Raw genomic sequence first — 27,893 nt, 5'->3', positions numbered from 1 at the left:
CAGGAAAAAAAAACAGGCTCTGACAAATTAAATTAGATTTATTTTGTACACATGGAAAGAGGTGTCATAGTTAATACAATACGAAGGATATGTAATTCTATATGCCTGTTTCAACATTACAAAACGCCCTGAAAAGACAAGGACAGTGACTTCAAGAGGAGTGTCCTTACACTGATCACATTCTACTCTGAAAACACTTGAATTCTTAAAAAATAATAATGACAAATTCATCAGTTGCAGTAGTTCCAGTTATCAAGTCTGACATACAGTACAAAGCGTTAAAAACACTTACATGGAAGGCAGGAAGAAAATTGGTCAAGTGTCAGTTAACTCTTGGAAAGCTTAAAGTGTGCTTTAGTCAGTGCAAAAAGAGGAATGTGTCCATTTCTGGAGTCTGAGCGCTGGTTCCTGCTGCTGAGTTATCCCTGAGAAAGCACCTTCTCTCTGCACGTCTCTCGGAGTTTGTCAATCGTTGCCATGGACAGACTGCCAGGTTCTGTGAATATTTTCTGGGGGCAAAAATGAGAAAATCCTGTTAAAATGGAGCCTGTAGCCAACGTGCAGGAATTCTCACAAAACTCCCTGTGAGATGTGCAAGATCTTTCCTTTGCTCGTAGCCGTGATGTGAAATTGCTTACTGCTGTTTGGCCTCCTCAAAACAGGGAAGAATCTTCATCTACTCCTTTGTAAAGATATGCTGGAGCACTCGCTCTGAGCTGCTGCTTTACAATTCATGCAAAAACAATGGTACAAAGGCTAATTTGAATGTAAGCCTCCAGTAAAACTTCTTTTAGAAGGTATTTGTGGCACTGGATGCTATGTGTAGTCACAGACAGAGTCCTGAGTTGGAAGGGATCCACACAGATCATCCGGTCCAACTCCTGGCTCCACAAAGAACCACTCCAAAATTAAAACATCTTTCTGGACTCAGAATGTATGAAGCTATCCTGGGTAATTCATTTTTCACATACAACAGTCTGTTGCCAACAGAAAAATGCAGTGTTACTCCCATACTGTGCTACCTTTGTCCTGTTCTTAGTGGGCTTTTGGAGGTAGCACATACATGGACGCAAGGATTTGAGACAATTTAAATGCTGTCAAAAACTTCTATAATTGCTCTTGTTTTTGCATGTGGCTTTTGGGATCTCAAGAATAATACATTTTTTACTACTTGATTTAAAACCTCTGACTGAACAGAATGTGAGGCAAGCTGCAAGTTTATGGGCTTAAGTCTACAGCTGAGATGTGGGCTCTCGCTTCTCTGTACTTATACTGACAGCTCTGAAGATGAGGTTATAAATGTGCCAGTTCTGAGCAGCATCTGATAACAAAGTCTGCGTAGCTTTAAATTGAAAACGATGAGCTTGTTCAAGAGGGAGATGTAAAATACCCACTGTCATCACCACCTCCTGTACCACTGTCTGTGCTTCTGCAAGGAACGAAACCAAAGCACGTGCTTCAGTGGCACACAGCAACCTGAGCTGTGCTGGTTATCTGCCTGCCACGAAAGCCCGCTCCTGACATTCACCACTCCAACTAAACACTGCTGGAAAATAAGCAACGCCAATATCTTCATTCAGTGTAACTGTAAGAAAAAAGTGGTGGCTTTTCTAAAGGCAGCCACTGTAAAATGCAATGGCATTAAAGGGATGGGCAGGAAAAGAAAAAAACGTCTTTCAGGGACAGGTGTTTGCATCAGCCTCTGAGCTGGTATTCTCATGATGGTTAACATTTAACAAACCTCTTATTCTAGACTCTATGGAAGGGAAAGCCCTTCAACCATCTTCCTTTTAAATTAAGCTACCCCTGTGATTTACCTTTCCCCTCAACTCTCTAATTAAAAGACTCATAAGCACTCATAGTTAAATTTAGTTTCCTTATCTGTAAGTGAAAATGAAACCTACCAGAGCTGTGCTAGAGCCGTGCACGGAGCTCTGAAAGGGGCACCGAACTTCAGGGGGCAAAAAGCCACCTCCTGCTTTGTGCTCAATGCACTGCAGTAACAGCAGTGGCAGAGCTCACTGAGTGGGTGGTGGCAGACCTGCTCCTGGTGTCCTTACATTTCAGTCTTCTGAGTTCAGCTCTGAATCTTCTATACACACCTGGCATTCATTCTATTCATAACTTACAAGAATCGTTCTTAGTCTGCAGGTTGCCATAAGGCTCTGGTAATTAAGGCTTTCAGACTGGAGGTTAAGAGCTGGGTGCTGCCTTTTTGTTCTGACAGTGCTTTAGATCCTTCTACTACAAAGATTTATCCATGCACATTTAGAGTTCACTTGTGTCTGTCCTACACCCATCTCCTGCAATTCACCTGAGGAAAACCACAGGAATGGGCAATCCACAGTTCACCAAGATTCTGTTCTTGTCAAGATCCCTTCTTACCTCACCTGGAAAGAGGGATGGGAGAGTATGAACCTTTTTGAATGCAGAAAACATCTCTAAGTCAGTCCCATTCATACCTAACTAAAGGTTGTGGAGAATTTACCTGCATGAAAGTGTGACACTCCGTTACAAACGTTCCTTTGGTGATCTGCTTAAATTTGTCACAAATGTCAGGGAAATTCGTGGCTTCCAAAATAAAAGCTTGATGTTGCTTAATTAATGTTAAGGCCACGCGGAAGATGATCTTTGACCCTTCATAGAACAAGCAATCCCATATTCGGAGCACAGTCTGCAGGAAAGGGGAGAATTCAGATTACAGCTTGTGGGTAATTACTGCTAACGTGCTACAAAGGTAACCATAAACACATAGAGATGAATGGAATGTCAGGAATTACCTCTACTGGAAGGATGTCAATGAACAAGCAGATGAACCAGCGTGACACCACAAGGGTCCACATGACTCCGTGTCTTTCCATCAGCTCGGCCACAGCTGGAACTTTCATCTTCACCAGCTCCCCCAGGACTTCCTGGTCGGTTTTCAGGCCCAGCATTGCAGGACTGTAATAATCTTGGAGAGAAGAAGCCATTGTTCAATAGGCAGTAGAAATTATTTTCCACAGAACTGAAGAGAATGCCCACATACAGCTGAACATACAAAGGCACGTCCAACCCATGTGTCCCAAGTTCCAGTAAATTCAACCACAGAGTGAAGATGCCTGCACTGCAGTCATACAGCTCTGCTCTTAGCCAAGGATCATCTCTGTACACAAAATAACATTCATGCCTACCAAATCGTCTCCTATTAAGTTTATCAGAGCTCAGGTGGCCCAGCGGAGGACAAGAGTCACCTGGATGCCCAAGGAACCCACATGCTGAAGTGTCCACCACTACAATGAAGGCTTGAACGGGCAGCTTTTACCTCACGAAGCAAACCTGGAAGGTGCCCTCATGCTGTGCTGGCTGCCTTGGTACGAGCCAGGAGAACTAAGCGGTACTGCGCCGTTCCAGCTGCAGAACATCCTCTGCGCTTCTCATGGCACAAAGCAGCATTACACTCAACCCTCAGGAACTGGAACTCCGCTGTCTGTCTGCGACCCTTTCTTTGTCCTCACTGAGGAGTGACAAATTCTGTCCACGAACAGGAGCCACTGCCACAGGATGCACTGCTTCACCCGCCTGTCTCTGACATGCTCCACAAAGCAACGAGGAAGTGCACCGAAAACAAACACAGAGCTACACCCTGAGCTCACAGCCAACACCACAACTCTCTGCACACACGTTAGTGCTGTGTGCATTTGTGAACTGGAGCACAGGAAGAGTAATGTTGACTCGTGAAGTAAACTTTGCTTAAAATGCTGCTTTCATGCAAGAAAAAGGCAAGGAATCCAACTCAAGACAAAAGAACAAGCCTGCTGCTCTTTGCTCCCCTTCTTGCTCCACTCATGCATCTGCAAACTGTTTATTTTTGGTGTTCCTGAGACAGCAGCACAAACTTCTTCACATTGTCACCAGTGAATGTCCTTGGGAGGAACAAGGACCCTGTGCCATCACCTGATACCCCGAAATCAACAGCAGCTGCTATTTTTAATCAGTGCAGCAGAGCAAATGCCAGCATCTCAGAATGCAATCAGACACCACGCTGTGCTCCAGGAGCTGCCCAGCAAAAAGCTCTCAGCCAGAGACCGTGCGTCCATCGCTCCTTGAATGAGCAGAGCTACGAGCAGCTGAGAAGCCTCAGCATAAACTCCAGTTGTGTTCAGGTTTCTTAGATGGAGGCCAGGCAGCTGGGCTGCACGCAGCGCTCAGCTGGGATACTGCTGCCAGATCACAGCAGGGAGAAGTCACGTACAAGGGCAGCATCCAAGATGGCTTTCTAAGCATGCACTTACTGTATGTTAATTAGAGCTACCAGGGATACTAATTATATCGTTCTCTATATCCTGGTATGTGTATTTGTGCCTCTGAAATGTCCCCTCAGCAAAGCTCTGCAGTTCTGGCTCTCCTCCCCCATCACTAACGCCGCTCTGTGCCTCCTTGTCCTGATCTTCTGTAGCTGGCTGCTCTGCACAGTCTCTCCCAGGCCAAAATGCCCTTGTTTATAAACAAGCCTAAACAGAGCCTTTCTGCACAAGGATGCTGTGCAGCAAATGATTTCCACTCACCTGCCACCCAGACACCCCAGCTTTATGTCCTTTTGTGTTGTGCCACAAACAATTTGAAATGTCTCAGTCTGCATTACCCAGGCACAATTAGCATATTCATTAGCATCCCCTCTCTGGGGAGCACTGCACAGTTTATGACCTGGAACGGACCTAAGCCAGCATCTGCTCCCAATCTGCCACTCACTAATGAAAAATAAATAAGTAACCAGCAAGCGTAGGTCAACAGTGTCACCCATTGATCTGGGCTGCTTTGCAGGAGTGTCCTCAGATGAGAGGTGATCTCCTGAGAAAACAATGTCAGATTGCTTCCTTTTATTTCTGCACTGAAAGATGGAAGTGATTTAGGCAATCACATGCTACATTACTTTTCACGTACCAGAAGGCAACAAACAAAATACTGTACTAGAAATTATTCCTCTAATTTATTGTTCGTTACTAAATTCCAGAAACTCATCTGGATGAAAACCAACTTTCCCAGCATGAATCGCAGAATATCCTGAGATGGAAGGGATCCTTAAGGATGATCAAGTCATAGAATGGCTTAAGGCTGGAGGGGACCTCGAAGACCATCCAGTTCAGGCTTCCCATTTCCAAGCTCTTTGGCAAGCCACCCATAGGCTTCCCTTGCTTTCCCCACATCTTCTTCACCTGCTCTGCATCCCTGGAACAGCACACAGCAAGCAGCACCTCTCCGCATCCCGCTCCACATACGGCTGCCTGCCCCAGCAGTAATGAGATTTGCAGGAAATAAGGATTTGTGAGGACTGCATGTCCTTGTGAGGTGTTACAGCTAGATTAAGCGGCTCCAAAAATAAAAGTTTAAGATGCAGTACTCTGCTAGCCTTGAATTACCTCCCCGAGTCAGAGCTGCAGAAGTTATAAAAGAATCCTTCGAGTCTGTCGTGCATATGTCAGGTTAAATATAAACACTCCTTCTGCAAGAAGCAGCCTAGGAATTATTCTTAGTATTGAAGAAATACCCAAAGCACGACCTGAGCCCTTCCAGCATTTCTGACTATTATTTCAAGAGCCTACATAACTCAGCCTGGGACTAACCAAATGATTTGTATTTACAAGTGTATTTGTAATTGCCATGGGAGACAAAGAGGAAAAAGATCGACCCCTACCATTTTAGAAGACGAAGTTCTTTGCAAAGTGACCTCTGCAGTACAATAATCTGCAGCTCCTCAGTCTGCCCACTGATCCCATCAGCAGGTAAAGGAGCGGAAGAATTGCAGTGTGCTGTGCAGCCATCACACCTACCCATCTAAAGCTGCACTCTCTCCTTTGTAAAGTTTTCTCTCTCCACCCAAAACCAAAACTGGTTCATTTTCACACCATTCTGCAGCACTCTTACATGGCTCCTTGTTGCAAGAGCAGTGGGTTTGTAGCCAGACTTCCCTTAAGGCCTGAGCAGAAAAGCAGAACAGGCTTTGGGCAAGAGCAGGCTGTCAACTGCAACTGTCTGGCTTCACAAAGAGGATTCACTTCTACATTTCCAATTGCAACAGAATCAAATTCTATTGCAAGCTTTCGTGGAAAAAGAAAGCATTCTTTCACTGTTTGCTCCCTATTGGCAACTCTCAGCCTGCTTTGGCCAGAAAGGCAGGGCAGTGTTCTGCTCTTCTGTTGCCACCATGGGACAGTTCAAAAAGGTGAGACAGGTCTTGTAGGAACCTGTTTTGCGAGACTCTGAGTAAAAAAGCTGAACAACACATGTTTGGGAGGAAATCAGAAAATCACAACAGGAAAAGGAGGAAAACCATGAGTACTGCCAACTCTTTTTGCACTATCGGGTTGAAGTGACCCCCTGCAGATGTCCTGGCCACAGCGATATCCTGCAGATACGTGCTTTAGGGGCAAGTTGAACTCTTACACTCATGTCATTTTAAAAACAAGATCCCCAACCTCCAAGGGAAGATGAGCAAAACCCCCAAATAGGCTCCAGCCATCATTTTTAATTCATTGGGTGAAAGCAAACAAGAACTTCTGTTCTGGAGTTCTGAACTGCAGCAGCAGCAGCCATCCACTCACCACTGGGGATCAGCTCCAAAACAAACACAAATATAAGCAAGTCTAATTCATTTTGGATGGCTACTACCATAAAATAGGGAGAATACAGGCACTGTATAGATGTTTACTGGCTGTGATACTGGCGTTACGCAACAATTTTAGATTATGCTGCTCTGAGATATTATTTAACACCTTTCCAGCAAGCACAAACAGGCAGTGTTTTATTTTTCCTGCATAACCCCATTTGTCCATATTCTTCTCTTGCCTCTAATCCCGAATTTGGGAAATGGATGCTGGGGTATAGAAAGAACTGTCTGGTTTCTTTGCTTTTCAGGCAGCACAACGGGATACTGAGCAGATGTGGCAGCTACCGTTTAGAAACAGAAGAGAGATGCTCTTAAAAATAAAGACTGTAGAAAGAAAAGCAAAGATGATATTGTTCTTGACTTTACAGTGAACAAAAATGAAATATGAAGGAGCAAAGACTCCGTATGCAAGCTCAGAGAAACAAAGCAAAGTTGGCAGCATGTTAGAAAGCACAAACACAATTCAGCCATTCCAGTTACAAGGAATGAAACAGGCTGGGTTTGCCTTTAATAGTAACTCACTGTTGTATGTTTGATGCAGCTGTGCATCATTAGAAACCAATCTAGATTAAAGACGTAGCTATCAAAGCACTCACACACAGAATTCAAGCAGCAGAACAAAATGCTGTTGGTCAGTTTTCACAGGGTCACAGGGTTCGGATTTTGGGTGGTCTTGTGTGGAGCCAGGAGCTGCACTCAATGATCCTTGTGGGTCCCTTCTAACTCAGGATGTTCTGTAATCGTGATTCTATGAAATTTCTTCCATTGGAGAGGAACTCATGACCAAACACAGCAGATTACCATGACTGCTTGCTCTACCCGTAGCGGAAGCAAACACTTACAGCTGTATTGTGAGTCTTACAGGACTGGCAAACGCTGCTGAACAAGGACTCTGGATTTCTGGTTAATTCCTATATGGGATTAGGAAGAGGAACTACTTTATCAGTTCACTGCACTGACAAGATTATTCTTAACCTCTCAGCATAAAACACACACTTGTATTATCTTGCACTTAAAAATAACCTCACAACGTAACACTTTCTTCAGCTCCTTACAACAATGCTAAAAATCACAGCGGGAACTCCATACTAAATCACTTAAAAGACCTGGACAGATGCAGGAGGCTTAACTACAAAGCTGAGCAGACACACACGGTTCTGGCCTGATATTTGGAAAGGAATCCACACGTCCAACCCTTCAGTTTGAAGAGAAAGGGAACAAAATCCACAGCCCTCTTACTTCAAGTCCTCTTCTGATGGAGCCCAGGATACCATTTGCTTTCCAAGCTTGCAAGAGCACACTGCTGGCTCATGTTAAGCTTTTCATCCATCAGGACCCCAGGTCCTTCTGTGCAGGGCTGCTCTCAAGGGCTGCTCCTCCCAGTCTGTATGGATGCCTGGGATTCCTCCAGCCCAAGTGCAGAACTCTGCACTTTGCCATGTTGAACCTCATCAGGTTCACCTGGGCCAACCTTTCAAGCCTCTCGAGGTCCCTCTGAATGGCATCCCTTCCTTCTACTGTGTCGACTGCACCACTCAGCTTGGTGTCATCAGCAAACTTGCTGAGGGTGCACTTGATTCCATCATCGATGTCATTGACAAAGATGTTAAAGAGCACCGGTCCCAAGGCAGACCCCTGGGGGACGCCACTCGTTACCGGCCTCCACCTGCACACAGAGCCATTGATGACCACCCTCTGTGTGCAGCCTTTCAACGAGTTTCTTATCCATCGAGTGGTTCACCCATCAAATCCACATCCCTCCAGTTTGGAGATGAGGATGTGGTGGGGGACCATGTCAAAGGCCTTGATCAAGCCCAGGTAATTGACACGGGTCGCCTTCCCTTTGTCCACCAATGCCGTCACTCCACCAATCTTGAAGCAAACTATAAAAGGCACAAGTGAAAGAAGAAGCACATCCCTCTGCTAGCCACAAACTGAGAAGTAGGTAGGCATTCAAATCTTCTGAACATAAAACATATGAAATAACCACACATCTCTCAAAAAAAGATGCCACTTCTACACATTCAGGTGGACAAAAGCCACTATGGGCACTGCTCACAATTTCCTTCATATCATTCCTTTACTTCCAAAGCACATATCCTTCCACAAACACATTCTTTATGTTATTACCAATGCTGTAGGATATACATCATACTGTGTTTTGAAATAATGTCCAAGCTTGCTGTAGCCAACCAAATTCAAAACAAAAGCACTCCAATATCTTAAGTTACAAACAAATCCACAATAAGCAGGTTTTAGCTCAGGAAAAGCCCAAGTAATCCTTGGATACATTCACTACTGGAGGAGAGAGAATGTCACTTCACTCTGTGACATTAACCCAACCTACATCAGAAACCTGCATCTAGGTTTGATATTCACATTTAATGCAGAAAGTTGACTTGAAGGCACACAAAAGAAAGGGTTATCAGCTCTACTTACAGAAATGGAGCTCTGTAAGGAACTTCTGTTTGTGGTTTTTATCCAAGGAATAAAAAGCGACTTTGACTACTTCACAGAGAAAACACCCCAGATCTATGGGCTTTTCAACATAGTAAAATGAAGTCTTAAAAGAAGCATGAGCTGCAACCATTTGGATGTGGTGCTCAGGGACATGATTTAGCAGAGGGTTGTTAGTTAGAGTAGTATGGTTAGGTTGCAGTTAGAGTCAATGATACGTAAGGTCTTTTCCAACCCAAGTAATTCTATGATTCTATGATTTAAGCTCTGCTCCCACAGTGTAAATACAGCCATGCTGAGGAATACAATGCTCTTCATTTGAAGAAAGCATTTTTAAAGCATTTTTAAATGTGTTGGGTCCTTTTGTTGTGCACAGCCACAGTTCAGCATGTTCCCACACAAAAGCAAGACTGAGAACATGAATACTTGGTCACACACAAGAGACCTGCGGCTTAGGCAAAACTGCAGCATTCCTACCCAGCTACCTAAAGCACACATACTCAACAATGAGCTTGCTCTTTTACTGATGAGTCTTGCAATTTGCAAGGGATGTTTCAAGGAAATATTATTATTCCAAAGTATACTTATCATTTGAATGAAGAATAGCCCCAGTTCCTTGTTTCCTGCTGTCTCCCATCTCCCTCTTGCCTAGCAGTTCAGATTCGTAAGTAATAAACATTTCAGGCTTATCAAGGTTTCTAAATATACGCACACGATGACCCCAACATTCCACTTTCAGTTTATCAGGACACGGCATGCTTAACTTCTAGATAAATACAACTGACCTCTAACGTTCAGAGATGAATCCTTTCATTGTGCAGCTGACTAGCAGCAAAGTATGTCCAAGTCTCACATTTTCAAACTCCTGACTACTCAGCCTCTCTCCTTGGGGCAGATGTGATGTTGTACCTCAGAGCTGCACGTGAGTATCGCTTCATGCATGATCAGAGGAATGCTGTGTGGGTTTGTGAGGACTTTGCCAGCACGCAGCCCTGCAGCTGGGTGCTACCAGTAGAGCACGATGAGGAAGCAGCCCAGAAGCAATGCTATAAAAAGGATTACTTATCAAGAATGACTTTTGCAAACATGATGTCATGCACGTTATGCACAGCCTTGCAAGCTCTCCACACATGCTTGCAGTGCTCAAACACTCCCTCCGAAAGGACATGTTTTTCATTATGTGACAGTCTCCTCCTAAGCTGCAAATTCAGCTCAGCATTACTCCACTCAGGTCCCATAGTGCCTTTTACCTGCACAGCTGACTAAATTCTCCATATGGAACCAAGTTCCACTTCCCCTTGGAGAAGCAGGTCTTCAAAGACATGGCTGTCTTGCCTGCTCTGCATTCTGAAGTTCCAAAGCAATCCCTCTGGGTATTCATTCAGTCACCAGAAGGAAACAAATGCACGCTTACTTGCGACTAAAAGAAAAACAAGCAGATACTTTATAGGTAGTAGTGCATTCTGTGTTCCTTCAGTGGCTCCTTCCTTAAAACCTGAAGTCTGTATGACAGGACTTCTGAGAAGGTCATAACATTGATCAGAAGAAAGATGAGGATATGCAAAAGCTGGATGAGCAATTACGTTCTGTTACTCAGTTGAAATACTCTCTTCTCTTGCATTATGCAACAATACCTGCAAGCCTATGGTTGATACAACTGCAAACCAGAAATGTGTCAGATATCACTTATCCAAACACACAGATGTTTGCCTTAACCAGCAGTGGCTAAGCTGCACACCAGAGCAGTATCTTGCACTGCACCTTTTGTCCTTGCAGATAACGCCCGTTAATGCGGTCTGCCAGTCTGGTGGTCATCATTCAAAACTCTGTTCTTACTTGACGTTACTTATAAACAACCAGGCATCATAACAGTTAAACAAACCAACCATTTTAAAAAGCACCAGGCTGAAGGAAGGTCGCTAGACTGACCTCTGAGGAGTACTTGCAGGCTAAACCTAAATGAAGAACTTAATTATTAACAGTGTTGGGGAAAGAAAAAAAGGTGGTGTTTGTTAATGTGCCCTGACATGAGATTGCCTCATGTCAGGGCACACAAAAAAATGTGTTCTACATATATTAAGTCCTGATACCTGCACATGATATATGTATAGCAGAGTGAATAACTGCCATATTTTTCCCCTGTTAAATTCCCAATTTGTTCACAAATACATAAAACATGACTACTATGCTCCTTAAATTACATACCAAGGTACCACATTTCAAAATTACTTCCTACCTGCTGCTCTCTATAAAGTAATCCAGCCTCCCCAGTATTTCCCCAACTGAACAAAAAAGTGTGCCAGCAAGCACAGCTGTAGTAAACAGAAGTTGCAGACACTTGAACTCTCGATTTGAACTGAATTCTTACTGGTTCCTGCGGGCTCCAGCATCTTCTGACTGAACCTGGGAATAAAAAGATCTTGGAAACCACCTACAACTTCAGTTAAACAATTCAATTCTCCCATACTATGGGGTGGAGATGTATTTCTAATCCTTCCAAAGCCCTTGCTGAGCAGCTGGCAGACACAACAGGCTGTGGGACTGCCTTCAGCAGAAGAATGACTCTCTCTGGCTTCATTCAGCTGTATCGGCTGATGTGTGGCACACAGCCAGCTCCAGTCCTGCTAAACTTTTGCTGAGTCAGAAGGTTTTTGAGGGGTATAATAAGGTAATTCAGCCATAAAACCTTTACTTAAATTGCCCCATTGCCAGGCTGTCCCCTTCTGCCAGGGCAGAGGAGCTGCACTTCCATCACACCCTATGGCACATGCGTCCCCCTCATCCTAAAGACCAGTAACGAGCAGGGAGGTGAGCCCAGGTTTCAGGAACACGATCTGTGGCTGGTTGGCTTCACCTGCTGGCCAAAAATCCTGCCAGTAGCCAGATACCAGTGTGGATGTTGAGCACAATTAAATCTATGTGGGCAGGGGTAAGGAAGCATTGATTTTAACACTGCAGAGGGCAGAGAAGGGATTTCCAAATTGTCCTAAATATCCATCAATTTAATCAGCAGTGACAGGACATAAGCAGAAATGAGGACATGATTTGGAGGTATATCTCTTGCAGTGAAAGGGGAAAGCATAGACTGTAATTGAATTGACCCACAGAAGAGAAACGAAACTAAGGGAAAAGATTGGCTCATCAACCTGTTGGCATCCAACAAAACTGACTCTTCCCTCTAAAAACCTGGAGAATGTACAGTATTTCTCTTCTTCCCCAACAAGTAATTATATGGCTATAAACTGAAAGGCACTGTACTCAGCACTACTAACACAAGGGAGGTGCTCAGCTGAGCAAGGTTCCTCATGGACATAGTCTGCCTCTCTCTCTCTCACACATACATAATATTTCACTGAAATTATGCAGCTGTCTTACTCACCACACTATGAATTTTATCAGATGTTTTTACTATACAAAAGCTTCAGCCTACTAACTTGGGCTCTTGCTGAGTCAGCCGAGGTGGAAGAAGCATCTCAAGCTCATTCAAAGGTGACTGTGAAGAAGAGAAGGCCTGCCCAGCATAACCATTCTGAGCAGATATCCCTTTCCCCATTTGCAGTTGAGAGCCTCTGCACTGAATGTCTGGAGAAGAGGAGGCTCAAGGAGACCTTATTGCTCTCCTGAAGGGTTGTGGTGAAGTTGGAATCACCCTCTTCTCCCACGTAACTAGTGATAGGACTACAGGGAATGCCCTCAAGTTGTGCCAGGGGAGGGACTTATCCCCCCCAGGGACATCAATGCCATTCAGGCAGTGACAGGTCACATGGCAGAGGGCAGCTTTCAGTCCCCTACTTGTTGGCACAGCTTACAGTTCTCAAGGCTGAGCCAAAACAAGACAGTTGATTTCTTCAGGCTATTCTTACAGCTTGAAAGTAAACTTTGGGGCTGTAAAATCTCAAATATTTGCAAACTGATTCACAAGTCAAAGTGCTCCTCACCTGTCTCTAATCCAGCAATTTGCAAATGAAGTCCAACCATTCTGTCTATGTTTAAAGAAAAACTCAGCTCCTATATGATGTATTCAGTGTAAAAGTTATTTTCTTACACTTGGTCAAATAATTTTTAAAACTCTCACAGCTTTCTTTCCCAGAGTCTTTCTCTTCTGTTCAGAAGGGAGCAAAAATGAAAAAAAAAAAAAAAAAAAAGATACACTTTAAAAAAAAATCTTAAACCAAACCAGAGAAATAAGGTATCAGTCTTGATGCCTCTGACCAGCATTTAGCTGACACTGTCCTACTATACTCAGCCTCCAACCACCTGGGAATAACATCTGTTCAAAAGCAAAACTGGGCCAACAGCGAATTTCAAAGCTGCCTTATAGAAAAACAAGTTTCTCAACATGGCTTTACATTGAGGGTGTAGCTGCAGTCATTCCCATGCAATGCTCGTGGGAATTCCTGACAAAGCCATTCTTCCTCTAGAAATAAATTCCTAGAATGTATGTTCCCAAATATACTTTCTAAGAGTATAACACGTAACTGTGTCCGATGTCTGCTCGTGGTTTTAAGCTAGTCCACACACATGGTGAGATTCAGCTTATATACAAGGCAAAATTCAGCAAGTAAGCTCCTGCTGCAAAGCCAGGCAACCAGGCAAGAGAATGTAGGGAGCTGCTGAGCTGACCAGTCGTAAACGCCATGTGTACCTCACCGTGTGCTGTACTGCCCTCAAGGCTCTACTGACCAGCCTGGCTAGATCCTGTAATTGTTTGTAAGAGCTGTGATAAGAAAGTCACATGCACACACAGACAGGGCGACATTTGTTTGCCTTGCTGTGCAATACTGCTGCATGGACAGTGCCCAAGGCACGCCTGCTCAGAGGTCTCCTGTCTGGCAGAAACCCACACTACCTTGCAGCTACTTCTGAAGAAAGGTCACGCTGCCTCCTGCCAAATCACTGGGAATCACTGCTGCAGACTGAGCACTCAAGCTGTGTGCATCACCCATCTTCGTGCTCTGCAATCACTGCTTCTTCTGTGCCTCAGCTCATATTCCTGCAAACAAATCCCAGACACTATCCAAGCCCTGTTCTCCAGCATCACACTGGCATAGCAAGACACCTACCAAACAGGTATAGCAGGGAGTGAGAAATAACAAAACCAAGGCTGAAGTCTGACTGCAGAGCACGCAAGTTTGGCTCTGTGTTGTCCTTGCCTTGTTTCCAGGTCCCTAAAATGTCTTCAGTCCACATCAGCCAATTTAACATCTAAAATCTTGAAAAATGGACTAAAATGCAAAGATCAAAGAAAAGCCAGGCTTTGGTATACAAAGATAACTGTGTAAGCTCTTAGCATACCAGGCAATATTCTTCCAATAAGGGCATCTAGCAACCAAAAGGACTCCTCTTCATTCTTTGTAATAAGAATCAGATATCCAGCTATGAAATTCATGCCCTGAAAGAAAGAGAAGAATTTTAAGATGCAGGCATTTACCTTAAGAGTTTCTATGTCATTTCTTTTGATTATGGGCTAACTTACTGCCATTCTACACAGTTGGAACATTAGGTGAAGTTTAGTAATAAAAGGCACTGGTTGAATAAGCTGTTAAATCTCCATGGTGACGGCTACCAAGAATTACTTTAAAAAGCTCAGAGAGAGAAAACTGAAGGAAAAAAACTTAGTAGTATATGATTTATTTCCAATTTTCCCTTAAAAAATAATAATCCCAAAGCCCTGTCCCAGTGCAGTCAATGAGTGTTCTGGCCAGAACCAAAACATGGCTGGTGTGGATGTGCAACACACCTGCAGGTGGACCACAAATCTGCAGTAGAACGTTTGAGCCAAAGAATCTTGAGTAAAAAGTTGAAACTCCAGTAGCTTTAATGAGCTGTTGCTCATATTCACCATAACGCTGCTATAGAAATATCACTAATCTACTTTCTTTCTATTCCTCAGCTTTCAGTTGTCTCAAGTATGTCTGTTCTACTGCAAACAAGACAATACTTACAACAATACAGAAAGCAAACTAGCGTGACAATTTACAAAAGATGTTCCTGAGGTGCAAGCTCCCCTGGAAGTCTTCCTAAGCTAGCAGAAAATTACATTATCTTTAAATATTTACAGGCTATGAAAGCCAGTGCTGGTTACATTGTCTTCTTCAGTTTCACCCCTTTATTCGTCTTTCTCCCTGCTGCCTCCCATTCTAAGCTCAGCTTCTGCAGCATTGCCAGTGGCTACAGGCAGCAGCGCTGTCACGGCTCTGAGGAGGATGACAGCCACCAAGAAGCCAGAAGCCTGTATGGAAACCAAGATCTCATTTCTTCAATTCACCTGCCCCACTACAGAAGGCCTTGTAGCACTCCCAGAACATGGAAATATTCGGACACTGCACCTTACCCAATGGCTCATTGTCAAGCTTTGAGTCACAGCAGCTCAGACAGACCTTGCACGGCCTTACACGGTGCTTGGCCTCCTAGCCAGGACATCAACTATTTGTTTCTAGGCTGATAGCTTAGTAATTGCATCCATCTATGGTGACACGAGACTGCTTGGCATTTAGCACTGCACACACAGAAAACTTCTCTGAAGCGTAAATTCACAGGGCTCTGAACTTCACTGGTTGTACCAGGGCAAGCAGTGCCATGCTGCTGTCTCAGCAAACACCAGAAATGTACTAGCACTATGAAAATGCCCCCCCAGAGAGTCTGAGAGGGCAAAAATTGCACAATTCTACTTATTTATGTCATGCCTCAGAAAGCAGTTGCTAGCATTTGGTTTAAGTTCTGTTTGCAAAGCAGACTCTTCACAGTTCTATATCTTCTGTTGTTCCCATAACATTAAACATTTTAATAAATATGCAATACCAAGAGCAATAACATTGAAAAATCATGTTTGTTTTTTTTTTTATTGCCATGTTTCAAACAATCTCTGTGTACAGCTGGTTAGCATACATGAGTGTTAGGTTTGCATTTGTGTCTTCAGTGCAGAAGGGGAAGAGAACAGAGGACTTTATGAAGTGAACTTCAAACAAATTTTCTTCCCACTTGCCACCTATACTAGGAGGAGGCACCAAAAAAAAAAATAGTGATCACATACCTGACAATATCCTACTGCTTTATTGTGATGTCCATAGGCCACCAACACGTTGTAGAGTGTCTGCTGCAAGCAGGGATCAGCCGTTTTACGGAATTTCACATTATCTGGAAATGTTCTGTTCATGTCTAGACACAAGGGGAAAAAAAGACCAAAGTTAAGAGCTGCTCCTTCCTTTGCCTTCCAGAGAAACTTTTGCAGCTTTCCTGAAGTACAATCAAAACCTCATTAAACCGTGGTTTTGGTGGATGAATTTCAACAGGAGCAGCTTTACCCCAATTTTGGCTAAAAGGCCACCTGCATTTGCAGATAATCTATTCCTAGAAAGACTGATCTTATTAGTATACAGAAATCAATTCCAGGAGCACTACAGGAATTCTGTAGAATGGATTCTCTCATGGTGTGACTGCAAAGGCTAAATGAGAGCAAACCACTCAGGTCAATAAAAAAAACAATGTTATTGAGCCAAACAGCACAAAATGAGCTGCAGCTCTAGGAAAGCATATTCCATAACAAACCAAATCAGCTGACTTATCACCCAGGGGGCTTCCACCAAACATTCCCAAACTATTAAAAAAATAAACAAATAGAAGACCTATTCTTGCAACTGATCACTTTCACTTGAAATCACAATTTCTTTGTAATTTGGTTTTGATTGTTTGGGGTTTTTTTTTTTTATGATTCTTTTTTCCTCTAGGAGGTGACCATTAGACAGTCTGTTCCTTCCTTTGTGCAAGAACACTGAGAAGGAGACTACGCACATCCCTCATGTTTAGCTCAATGCCAGACCGAGGACTGTGCAATTATTGGCATTTCAAAACATTCCTTTCTTCCAGATCAAACACAAATCTTTACAAAGGATCAAAAAAAAGGCACGCAGGTTTGAGCCAGTCACCCCAACACTCTTCGGTGCTTGGAAAGAAAAAGGCAGAGTTAAGTTTTTAGCCAGCTTCCCCCTGTAGAGGGGTGAGCAAAGGTCACCCAGTCCACTCGCACATCTGATCTGTAGAAGCACAAGTTGGGGAGAAAAATTCTATTTAAAAGCAATGTTGCTTTGAAGATTTTCAAAATCTGAGACATTAATAAAGTAACAGTTATGTTGGTTATATTTAACAACAACGTAACAGTGACAGTCAGCAAAAAAAACAAAGTTCAGTGTGAACATTACTGCACAGATGTTTGTGTTCTATGAGTTATCAGATCTTATCAGCTGTTTCTGTATAAAGGACAAAGTCTATCATAGCCTTGACATGAGCTGGAGCTGCACGCAATTAAAAGCAGGAGTCCCTCAAAATCTTGTTTAGTCTCATGGAAATCGAAAGCATTAAGAAATCATCACACAAATCACCATTTTTTTTTTCCTTTTAAAGTCAATAAATCATTTACAGAAATGGGAAGGTTAGAAAATATTTCGCCTCCCATGTGACTTGCAAGAAAAGCAAAAGGAAAAAGATAATTTTAAAAGGACTTGAGCAGCAGCCAGGCAGTTATAGGATAACTATGTTTGTTTCCTCCTGGTAGGAAGAGCAGCATTGTATTTGCATAATCAGAATAATTTGTTGTTTATTCAAGTTCATGCTGGACTTAACAGAAAAGATGAAAGCTGACATTTCAGCTGTGGCTCTTCTCAACAGCTGTGCAGAGTAAGGATGAAAAAGGAGTAGGAAAAGTCCAAAGAGAATAGAGGCTGACCAAACTGAAGTCATCTTCAATTTCACAACCTGGGGAAGGTCTGTAGACAATCAGTTCCTATTTGCTTTCTGATCCCAGAGCATGTTTTCTTTGTAAATAGAGCATGAATTGCACAAACTCCATTCCCTCTCATCTCCAAAAGAACTGGAGAAAGGCAATAAGGAGGACTGCAGGTAAGGTACTCTGAGGAAGTATCACTACACACTTTTCCCCTCCAGCTCTTCCTTCAGCTATTTTGGCAGACAGACAAGGTGAGGAAGCCATTTGGGCATGATCTGTTAGAGCATCTCTCACACAGAACCCAAAGAACTAACGCTGTTGCTTTGTAAATACCCTGAACTTAGTGAGCATGCTCAATCCACACTAGCAAGTCAACTCCCTTCAGAGAAACTTATTTATGGTTTGAGGGTAAAATGTCCACTGTCTCCAGTGAAAAGTCAACAGCAATTGCCTGCATCACTTTTCTGAACCTGTTACAAACGATCCCACAGGCACCATCTGACCCACATAGCCAGATTTTCACACCAGAGGTCAGGAAGTGTCATACAGGCCAAGGGGACTGTGAGTTTCTCACCAATACAGCTCCTCTTCATGAAATGCAAGAGTACAAATGTGGCTGCTAGCTGTGTGTGTAATGAGAGGACTTGCACACACTATGGACTTACCTGCAATTCAATGGCCTGGTCTAGAAATGGAATATTTTCCAATGGCACCCACAGCAAGCAAACATTAACTTACAGCCAGACCTCTCTGTAATCAGCACATAGCCTTTGTATCAGGAGGACAGCCACGTTTTATCATACCAACATCACTTGTCCTTCAAGATTTACTATAATAGGGCATGAACAACAAAGCTCAGTAGGAATGCATTCCCTTCTAAATATGTACTAACGCTGAACTATGAAAATTTCCATCAGAACTTAGAGACAGGCATTATTTAAGCTCTTAAACTTAAGATGTCTTCTCTCTCTTGTACTTCTCCTGCTACAACAGCAAGTGTCATAAAGCAAAAGCAGCAGTAAAGCTCATCAATTAGGAATCAGCAAGTTGAAGAGGGGAAACAGTCAAAAGACAGTTTAATTGCTATCAGTAATCAGATTTTTCTTCAAAACTAGACCATTTCTCTGTACAGCTCTGCATCCGTGCTATACTGGGGGCCCCAGGCCTGGACGCAGTACTCTGGTTGAGGCTTTACAAGGGCAGAGCAGAAGGAAACAATCACCTCCCTCTCCCTGATCCACCCTTCTTTTAATGCAGCCCAGGACACCACTGGCCTTCTGGGCGGCAAGAGCACACTGCTGGCTCATGTCTAGCTTTTCATCTATCATGACTCCAAAGTCGTCTTTGTCAGCAGGGCTGCTCTCTAGGAGTTCGTCTCCCAGTCCTTATCTGTAACTAGGAACAGCCCAACCCAAGTGCAGCACCCTGCACTTGGCCTTATTGAACCTCATTAGGTTCTCATGAGCCTGCTTTTCAAGCTTGTCCAGGTCCCTCTGGCAACTTAATTGATGGCAACTTAATTACATCCCACTGAAGACATTTCCAGACTGCAAGTAAATTCCAAATGTAAATGAAAATTGTTTTGAGCTTCTGGGCACATAAAAGGAACAGGAAACACTGGCTTTTACACATTTTACAAAGAATTTGAAGGAAAGTCCACGGTTGGCTGTGCCCTCCCAACCCTCCTCCTGAAATAAGAGGAAAACATGGCTGCTCTTCCCTTGTTTCTAAACCTCAGCACTGAGCTGTCCTATTACATTACAGCTAGACTACAGGACTGCCTGAAAATTTAGGGAACAGCAAACATGAGAAGCGAATGACAAAACAACTCCACACCTTAATTTAGTTTTCTCTTACAACGAACCACTCTGAGGGAAAACCAATGTAGGCAAAACGTACTGAATGTCAGGCAACAATTTGCATTGAAACAGTCCCCAACTAAAGCCCACAATAATAAAATTTATACAGTCAAGAAGATTACTGAGTTAAACATAAATTTTCCATTCACTTTTAATACTTCTCTACTTTAGCCCTCATACATTCACACTGCTGTTTCATCTCTAACGGAAAATTATCACTCTGAAGTACCAAGTTCTTTTTTTTTCCCCCCCTCTTCAAATAAAGCCCTCCACCCCATTTTTCCTGTATCCCATTCCCTCACTTGCACAGCAGCCAGGCAGTTAAAAGATAACTGAGAAAAGAAATTGCTTCATCTCTCTCTTGCAGCAAATACTCTTGACTGAATACATCTTGCTCCTTCTCCTGGTCCTTACCAAGGCTGGCTATAGAAACTCAACGTTGTAGTTTCCTCTGTATTCACGAAATTAGAGTTCTGCTGTTTCCAGCTCTGAGCAGGATATAAACCAGAAGATTTCTGGCTACTCTTTGCTTAGGCAGAACATGAAAGATTATGTTCCAAAATGCCTTACTAAGGTGTGCAGCCCCAAAAGCTCCTGGTGCTGCTGTTGAGGGGAACATGGCATAAAACAAGAAGAGTTCCAATGCTTATCTAACTCCAGATAAAAATCAGTAAAGCCTCAACTTTAACAACCTGGCTTTTTCAAGATGGAAAAAGGCAACAGCAACCTCTTCTGCCATTTTCATGAAATATCCTCATCACTGTGCTTGCTGCTCTTCCAGGTCCTTTGGGGAAGGAAGTAACAAAGGCAGGTGTCACAGTAACTCATCATTCACCTAGGAGATGACATAATACTTTCTAGTTTGTTCGCTGCTCCTTCCCAGATAATTTCTAATCTTCCTTACTGTTTTTGACCACATGATAATCCTGGCAAGAACTGTACTGTTAAAGAGCTTATGGCTAATCTAATTTACATGTTAGTTCACCACTACTACCAAAACCTAAGTTTTCCATCACATACTTGATCTCCTACATTTGAAGGGCACAGCACAGCAGACAGACAAAGGTTTTGTTATCAGGACAATGACCTGTTTTGATTGCTTCAACCAGCTTGTCATTTTTCTCTCCTTCAAGCAGTGTCTGGTAGTATCCAGGGTTTTGCTCCATGTTGGTTTGAGCCCCACTCACGATCATCCAGATCAACGCACGGTGTTCGTTGGGAATGCCTTTCCTGATATATCTCTTCACTGCAAAACAAAATGATTTTTTTTAGTTTATTTATTTTTAAAATATTTCCACTTACACTTTTCCTTCGGAATGACCAAAAGAAAGCTTATAAGTCAAAGGAAAACTCTTGACTACAGATTATTATGCTTTCAAACCTACACTACCAATTAGGACAAACCTTTTCTTCTCAGCTACACAGTATGTCTTAGACTCACTTCTAAGTTCTTGCCACTTAGACTCCCCACACTGATCTTCACTCCCAGCCCTCTGTCTCCCATAAGGATTTTGAATCTTTTGCAGTTTTCTGGATGGAGATATAAACAGCAATCTTTGTCCTTCTTCATTCAGGGAAACACATCTTTGATCTCTCCCTAACATCTTCCAATATGATACCACTGGTTGCTTGCTTATGCTCCAGCACAAATGGCTGTGTTAACATAACGCTGGGATTTCAGCTTAGTACCTAAGTGCTGAAACCACAGCAGACAAAGATACACATGAAATGGGATGCTAGTGTCTAAGCTTTAGAAGTGATAAAAACGTGAGTGCTCAGCAGGTTTTTCTTCCCAGAATAACGGGGAAGTCTTTTCAAATCTAAAATAGCTGTTATCACCTGCATCGCACCATTCTTTTTGTTTGTTTGTTAATTCAAGATGATGATTCAGTATGAACATCCAGGATGCAAGATTGCAGGAAGAAGCATCAGGTTATTAGCAGCCAAAGCAGCTTCCTCCTGGGAGTGGAATGAAAGACATTAAGACAGAGGCAATGCTGGTAATTAATTCATAATCCTAAACCCTAATGATCCAAAAAAGATGGCCAAGCACTTGAGATTTTCTAGCTTTTTCCAGGGAGAAGAAACTGACTAAGGCATCAGATATTTCTTACTAACTGAATGGGACTTGAATGAGAATGAGGAATTCTTTGTTGTTCCACACAATAGCATCACCTAGCCTCCTTATATCCAGTCACACAGATCTGTAACTCAAGAGCTCAACAGTATCTGAATTAAAGGCAACTGGCCTTAAAAACAGCACAGTGAAAGAAGAGTTTACAAGAACTCAACCGGTGACTTTCTATAAGCATTCACCTTATTTTAGCCCATTATCTTCCAGAACTCCAAACTGCTATCTCAGTGTCAGTGGAGAGATCCATGCATCTTTAATGGGCATTCCAGACACTTAAAATCTGGTACCTTCAGAGAAATGTTCCTGCCCTTCACATTTGCAAGAAACACTCGACCTTCAAGCTGCAGTTTTTGTTCAGTGATCCCATGAGTGTTTATAGCACAGGTAATAGTCTCTCCTGTTCCAGCTATAATGTAACTAACTACAGCCTTCTACTAGATAGACTGGAAATAATTCTTAAGTTTCCATGTTTAATAATTCCCACTTCATCTTTTTTACAACATTTTGATCTCTGGTGCTCAATAAATCCTACAGACAGGCACAGCAAATGCAGGAATGCATCTGAGGAACCCCCATTTTAGTCAGTGAAGTGTCCAGATGAGCCTGCAAATGCTCCTAAGAAGCTCAGTGACTGAGCAAATTACTGGGTTATCATATTGTAACACATAAATTTAGACGGTATTTTAACAGCTATCAATTCTGAAGGGAGAGCCAGCATCCACATCCAACACCACGTTAAATTCAGAGTCATGGGGATGAGCCTTTGACCTTGGCACAAGGGGAAAGCAGCCCTGCAGCTCTGCATACACTCATTATCCCTCAGTGTCATCATCCACATGACAATAGGTGGCCAGAGGCTCATATCAGCCAGGCAATTGCCTATCCCAGCTTCCCCAGCTTGTGAAGGGTGGAAAAGCCCACCAGGAAAACGATAATTCTTGACCTTTTTGTCACAGAATAAAGTTGTATTTACCTTTTTTTTTTTTTTTTTTTAACTTCCCCTTTACACAGCTTTGCTCTGCACCACAGACAGACTGAGCCTGCAAATCCTCCAAGCATAGCTGATGAGCACATTACTGGGCTATCTTACTGTAATACAAATTCAGATAGTATATTTTTCTGGAACAGCTATCCATTCTAGAATTTTAGCTCCATTCAGAGCTAGCATCCACCTCCAAAAGCATTGCACATTAATTCATAGAAGTGGACATGAGTCTTTGACCTTGGCACAAGGAGAAAGCATAGCAGGATGCTCTTCAAAAAGGCCCAGGAGAACGAGATGGTTTCACAGATAAGTCTTCTGGGCCTCAGTGGGAAGGTGGCAAATCAAATTATGCAGGAAAATACCAGCTAAAAACAAAAATTATCCTGCTGATAATATTACAAAAGTGTAAAAAGCATCTGCATGTTACAGTTACAATTCAATGCTGAGGAAATTAACTCAGACCCTAGAGAAAGATTCCGCAGCAGAGCTGAAAACAACCTACCAAGAAGGAATTGAAAGTTTTGCTTTATGAACACACTGCAAAAGAAACAAAACAGATCTGTGCTGTAAGCATTCAAGTTGCTGTCACACATACAAACTGACTTTCTAAGATGCTCCTTACTTCTTCCAAGCCCTGCACAGGAACAGAAGTGCTCCTGTTACAATCACGGTTTTGTACCATCTCTTTCACTTTTTGCTGTGTTTTACCAACCTCCGAGACCAGAAAGGCACCTTTTGCTACTGGCCAGTTTTGTCCAATGCACTCATAAGAGAACAGACAGTTCTCTTGCACAGCATACTTTTGGCCAGAGTTAAGCTCCTTTGGGTGATTAGGTTTGATAGTTTGTCTGTCTTTTGGTCCTAGAAAGATAGAAGTCAAATGGATGGAAGCAATAATTAAGTGGACCTCAGCAATGAAGGAGATCGAAATAGTTGTTAAGGGACCAAATAATACCTAGAAATGTGCATGTGTATAAAAGTCATTGTAGCCAGCTAGGGCAGAAAGCGAAACGAAACATCACCAAACAATATGAAGGAAGAGACTGGAGAATGAGCAAAGGGAGCTATCAGCCTAAATACCCATGGCCCGCCCTGCCAGAAGGCTGTGATCCAGAACAACAGGATACACTCCTTAATTATCCTTGTTAAAACGAAGTCTAATTACTTTTATTTACAGTAGAAGCATATACATACATACCACACAGGGCATGACAGCAGCATGTGAACACACCACATTTCCAAACTGGAAAATTAGCACAAGTCATCACTTCTTCCTGTTCACTCAAGTCACCCTGCTCAGAGGAATTCTAAGCTTCTCTGCATGTAAAGAGAAATGGGTGTGGAGCTGCAGAGCTGCCTCAGTCATGGCTAGCCATAGCAGGATGCCTTTTAAAACAGCCCCAGGAAAACTCCAAGTGAGAATATGAGTTTGCAGATACATCTGTTGGGTTTGTGGGGGAGAAAGCACTCCTCAGGTACCTGGAGTACTGCATCCAGGCCTGGGGCCCCCAGTACAGGAAGGACGTGAAGCTCTTAGAGTGGGTCCAGAGAAGGGCCACTAAGATGGTCAGAGAGCTGGAGCACCTCTCCTATGAAGAAAGGTTGAGGGAACTGGGCTTGTTTAGCCTGGAAAAAAGAAGGCTCCAGGGAGACCTTATTGTGGCCTCCCAGTATGTGAAGGGAGCGTATAAACAGGAGGCAGAATGGCTTCCAAGGGTGGATAGTGATAGAATAAGGGGGAATGGTTTTAAATTAAGACAGGGGAGGTTTAGGTTAGATGTTGGAGGAAGTTTTTCACACAGAGGGTGTTAAAGCCTTAGAACAGGTTGCCCAAGGAGGTTGTGGATGCCCCATCCCTGTAGGCATTCAAGGCCAGGCTGGATGTGGCTCTGGGCAGCCTGGCGACCCTGCACATAGCAGGGGGTTGAAACTAGATGATCATTGTGGTCCTTTTCAATCCAGGCCACTCTATGATTCCTGCTTATGGCTGACTTCTGCAGCAAGGAAGTTGATCAGAATCAGCTCCTGAGCAGAGCCTTAGAGCAAGGACCCTCATTCTAGAGGATGAAATTCAACAAGAGTACAGAGACCTCCTGCTCTCTGGGCTCCCACAGGGTCCTCCTCCAGGTCAGGGCGCACACCAAAGCCACTACTTACATGATTCTCTGTGCATCTGCCACAGACCTTAATACTGGTATCAGAGGGGAAGTATTTAAATCAGTTATGGTACAAGTTAATCTGCTGCTTTTCTCCCTCAAGGTATCAGCTGAAGATAACAAGGGAAGTCTTTTTTAACAGCTTTACATTTACACTCAGACCACATTTCCCCAACACTGCTTATTCCAGTTGTTCTCCTTATAGTTATGCACAGTTGACAAACTGAAGTACCTTTTGCTAAAATTAATATTATCAAAGATGACACACCAGCACAAAGGGGCTTGCTACCATCAAGGCTGCCTGCACCCTCTCAGGGGATTTAATACATCCCATTTCTCACATACTGCTGCAGACCTTTAAAAAATACAATACAGTAGCCTGTTACTGAAGACTGACACAACAGTAATGATTATTAATGGTTATTAGTGGAGAGGCAGCATGGCTATTGCTATTGAAGTCTAATGGACAAGCTAAGAGAATTAGTCAAAGTTTCAGCTCCAAAACAATGCCAAAGGCATTCACAGTGCTATGTCACAGGAGTGTGACAAGGCTGGAACAGGCTATGTGAGAAGAGAGAGATGCGACCAACTCACAGATATTACTGAAGGTTGCACCTGTCACAGTTCACACATTTTAAGAAAATAAGGAAACATTTTTTCCACAATCTACACCAACTCAGAATACTGCATAGTTACCATTATATAAAATGTAACGCTTTAAGTAAAAGCTTCTTTATATTTGCAAGAAAAATAAGAGAGCAGCAGTTACTTTCAGGTAACTGGGCACTGGAACAGGCTGCCCAGGGCAGCGGGCACAGCCCCGAGCTGCTGGAGTTCAAGGAGCATTTGGACAGCACTCTCAGACACAGGGTTTGAATGTTGGGTAGTCTTGTGTGGAACCAGAAGCTAGATTCAGTGATCCTTGTGGGTTCCTTCCTACTTGGGAAATTCTGTGACTTGATTCAACTATAGCTTAAACCTACATTTTCTGGTGATCCTCAGCCTCAAGACTGACATCGCTCCATACACTGTTCCACTTAAGATGTCTAACTTGTTATCACTTCATTACTAGTGCCAAGGGAAGAAGAAAAAGAAAAAAACCAACCCCCAGATTAGCACTCAGACTGTACCTGAGGCAGAGCTTTGAACATTCAACTGTATTTGTCCTAATTCCTTCACTCTGGGAAGCATTTAGCTCCAGTTCTCTGTACACATCCTTTGAGCAGCAAGGTAAATGTTGTTTTACAAAAGGAAGAATTTGAAAGCTGTCAGCAATTGCTCTCCTGGCAGAGCCCTCACACCCTCATCCTGGGGCTCACAGACTCTGCAGCACTGCACATCTTTTCAAAGCATGCCATGCAACAAACAGCTGCACACCAGCATCTGGAAGTTCCCGTGGCTGTAATCTCTGGGTTACAGATGTAGTAAGATATTATAACGTTTGCCAAAGAAGGATTAATCCTTTGTAAGCTTTAAATCAAACCAATGATCTCCCTAACAGCAGCGTATTTGCTTAGGTATCATTACTGTTTATAATAAGAAAATAGTATACAACATTCAAAAGCCCAAACCAATGCAATTTATACAGGTTCCACCATAATGCATTTTTACCCACAAGTAACCACACCTTTTAAACCCTTCTGTATGCTGTTTTTCCCCTTCAGGAGCTTGGACCATTTTATTGCTCTTCTGGTGAGCACCACGAGGTATCTGGAAAAGAACGCTTCGTAGGACGCGTAATCAAAGTCATCTGGCCTCTCAAACCCATACGGATCAACCCTGCAAAATAAAGCACTCTTGCACAACCGTTCCTACATACCTGCAGTTGGGGAAAATAAATGAACAAATAAAAAGCTACAATGCTTCAGATAGCTTCCAGCTGCTATTTCCAAAAGCAGCCAAAAAATCTCACAACCCAACAAAACCCTGCTGTACACACGCTGTTAAACGCCTTTGATATGCAATGTGGAATGTAAGCGAAGTGAAACACGCACTGCTCAGTCAGTTTTACAGATTTCACTGCTTCTAGGAGTTCTTAGAGCAAAGGATCCGTTCTGTGCAAAACTGACCCAGATGACTGCACAGAACCTTATCTGGGGTGCTAATGGAGTCTCAGAGCCACCCCAACCCGGCCGAGTTTCAGCCGGACGCACTGCGGGAAGGCAGGTCGGTGGCACCTTCCCTCCCACGCCGCTTCACACCTGCTGTTGCACACAATGACACATAATTTGTCCCCGCGGTGGCACCTGCACAGCGCTAGGTACACGCGAGCACACGGGCATGCAGCGGAGTGAAACGCTGCACCAGCGGCCCTCGATCTCCCGCGGGGTACAAGGGAAGCCCAAAGCAGGGGACGGCTATGGCACCTCCTCCCGCCCGCCCGCCCGCACCTGCCCCGGCTGCCAGCCCGTCTCACACCTGCGCTGCGGGCGGGGGGGCCATGCGGCTCCCTCTGGCCCTGCTCGCGATGCCAGCAGGGAAAGGGCTATTTTAAGTCCGATAAAGTCCCCGCCGGGACCGGGCGCCGCCGCTCCGGCACCCGGCTCGCCTCCTCCCTCGGATGGGCAAAAAGTTGTCCAAACGGCGATCCCCAGGGCCGCCGAGCCCCCCGCCCTACCTGTACGCCCACTCCCGGCCGTCCTCCAGCCCGGCCATCGGCCGTCAGCGCTCGGCCCCCTCCGGCCGGGAGCCGCCGGCGGGCTCTCCTCAAGCCGAGCAGCGCCGCCTCCGCCGCCCCATTCGGAGCTCCGGCCGCCGAGCGCAACTCCCCGACACGCTCCGCCGGTTGAGGGGCGGGGGCGGCCGCCGGGTTCCGCCTCCCGTGTGCCAGGGGCCGGGCAGGGCTGCTCCGCGCCCGGGGCGGCCTCAACCGCCTCCGCGCGGGCGGGTGTCGTTTCCCGGCCGCCCCCGTTCTGTGTCGGAGCGGCGGCTCCC

The 27,893-nt window shown here is 43.9% G+C and overlaps 2 protein-coding genes across 2 annotated transcripts in view; both read right to left on the bottom strand.

Moving 5' to 3' along the window:
• Positions 1-27,893, bottom strand: part of ADPRHL1 (ADP-ribosylhydrolase like 1) — a 400,125-nt gene that overhangs the window by 325,425 nt on the left and 46,807 nt on the right. The window lies entirely within an intron of this gene.
• GRTP1 (growth hormone regulated TBC protein 1) lies at positions 19-27,750 on the bottom strand. Its single transcript, XM_052664446.1, has 8 exons — positions 27,577-27,750; positions 26,587-26,738; positions 20,772-20,930; positions 16,137-16,261; positions 14,399-14,495; positions 2,781-2,953; positions 2,489-2,674; positions 19-509 (listed from the first exon to the last, which is right to left on the bottom strand). The coding sequence occupies exons 1-8, from the start codon at positions 27,612-27,614 to the stop codon at positions 420-422; spliced, it is 1,020 nt and encodes a 339-aa protein (XP_052520406.1). The 5' UTR covers positions 27,615-27,750; the 3' UTR covers positions 19-419.

Source organism: Tympanuchus pallidicinctus, unplaced genomic scaffold, assembly GCF_026119805.1.
Source record: "Tympanuchus pallidicinctus isolate F22 unplaced genomic scaffold, pur_lepc_1.0 scaffold6, whole genome shotgun sequence".
Taxonomy (NCBI): Eukaryota; Metazoa; Chordata; class Aves; order Galliformes; family Phasianidae; genus Tympanuchus; species Tympanuchus pallidicinctus.
This window is presented reverse-complemented; position numbering and strand designations above follow the sequence as displayed.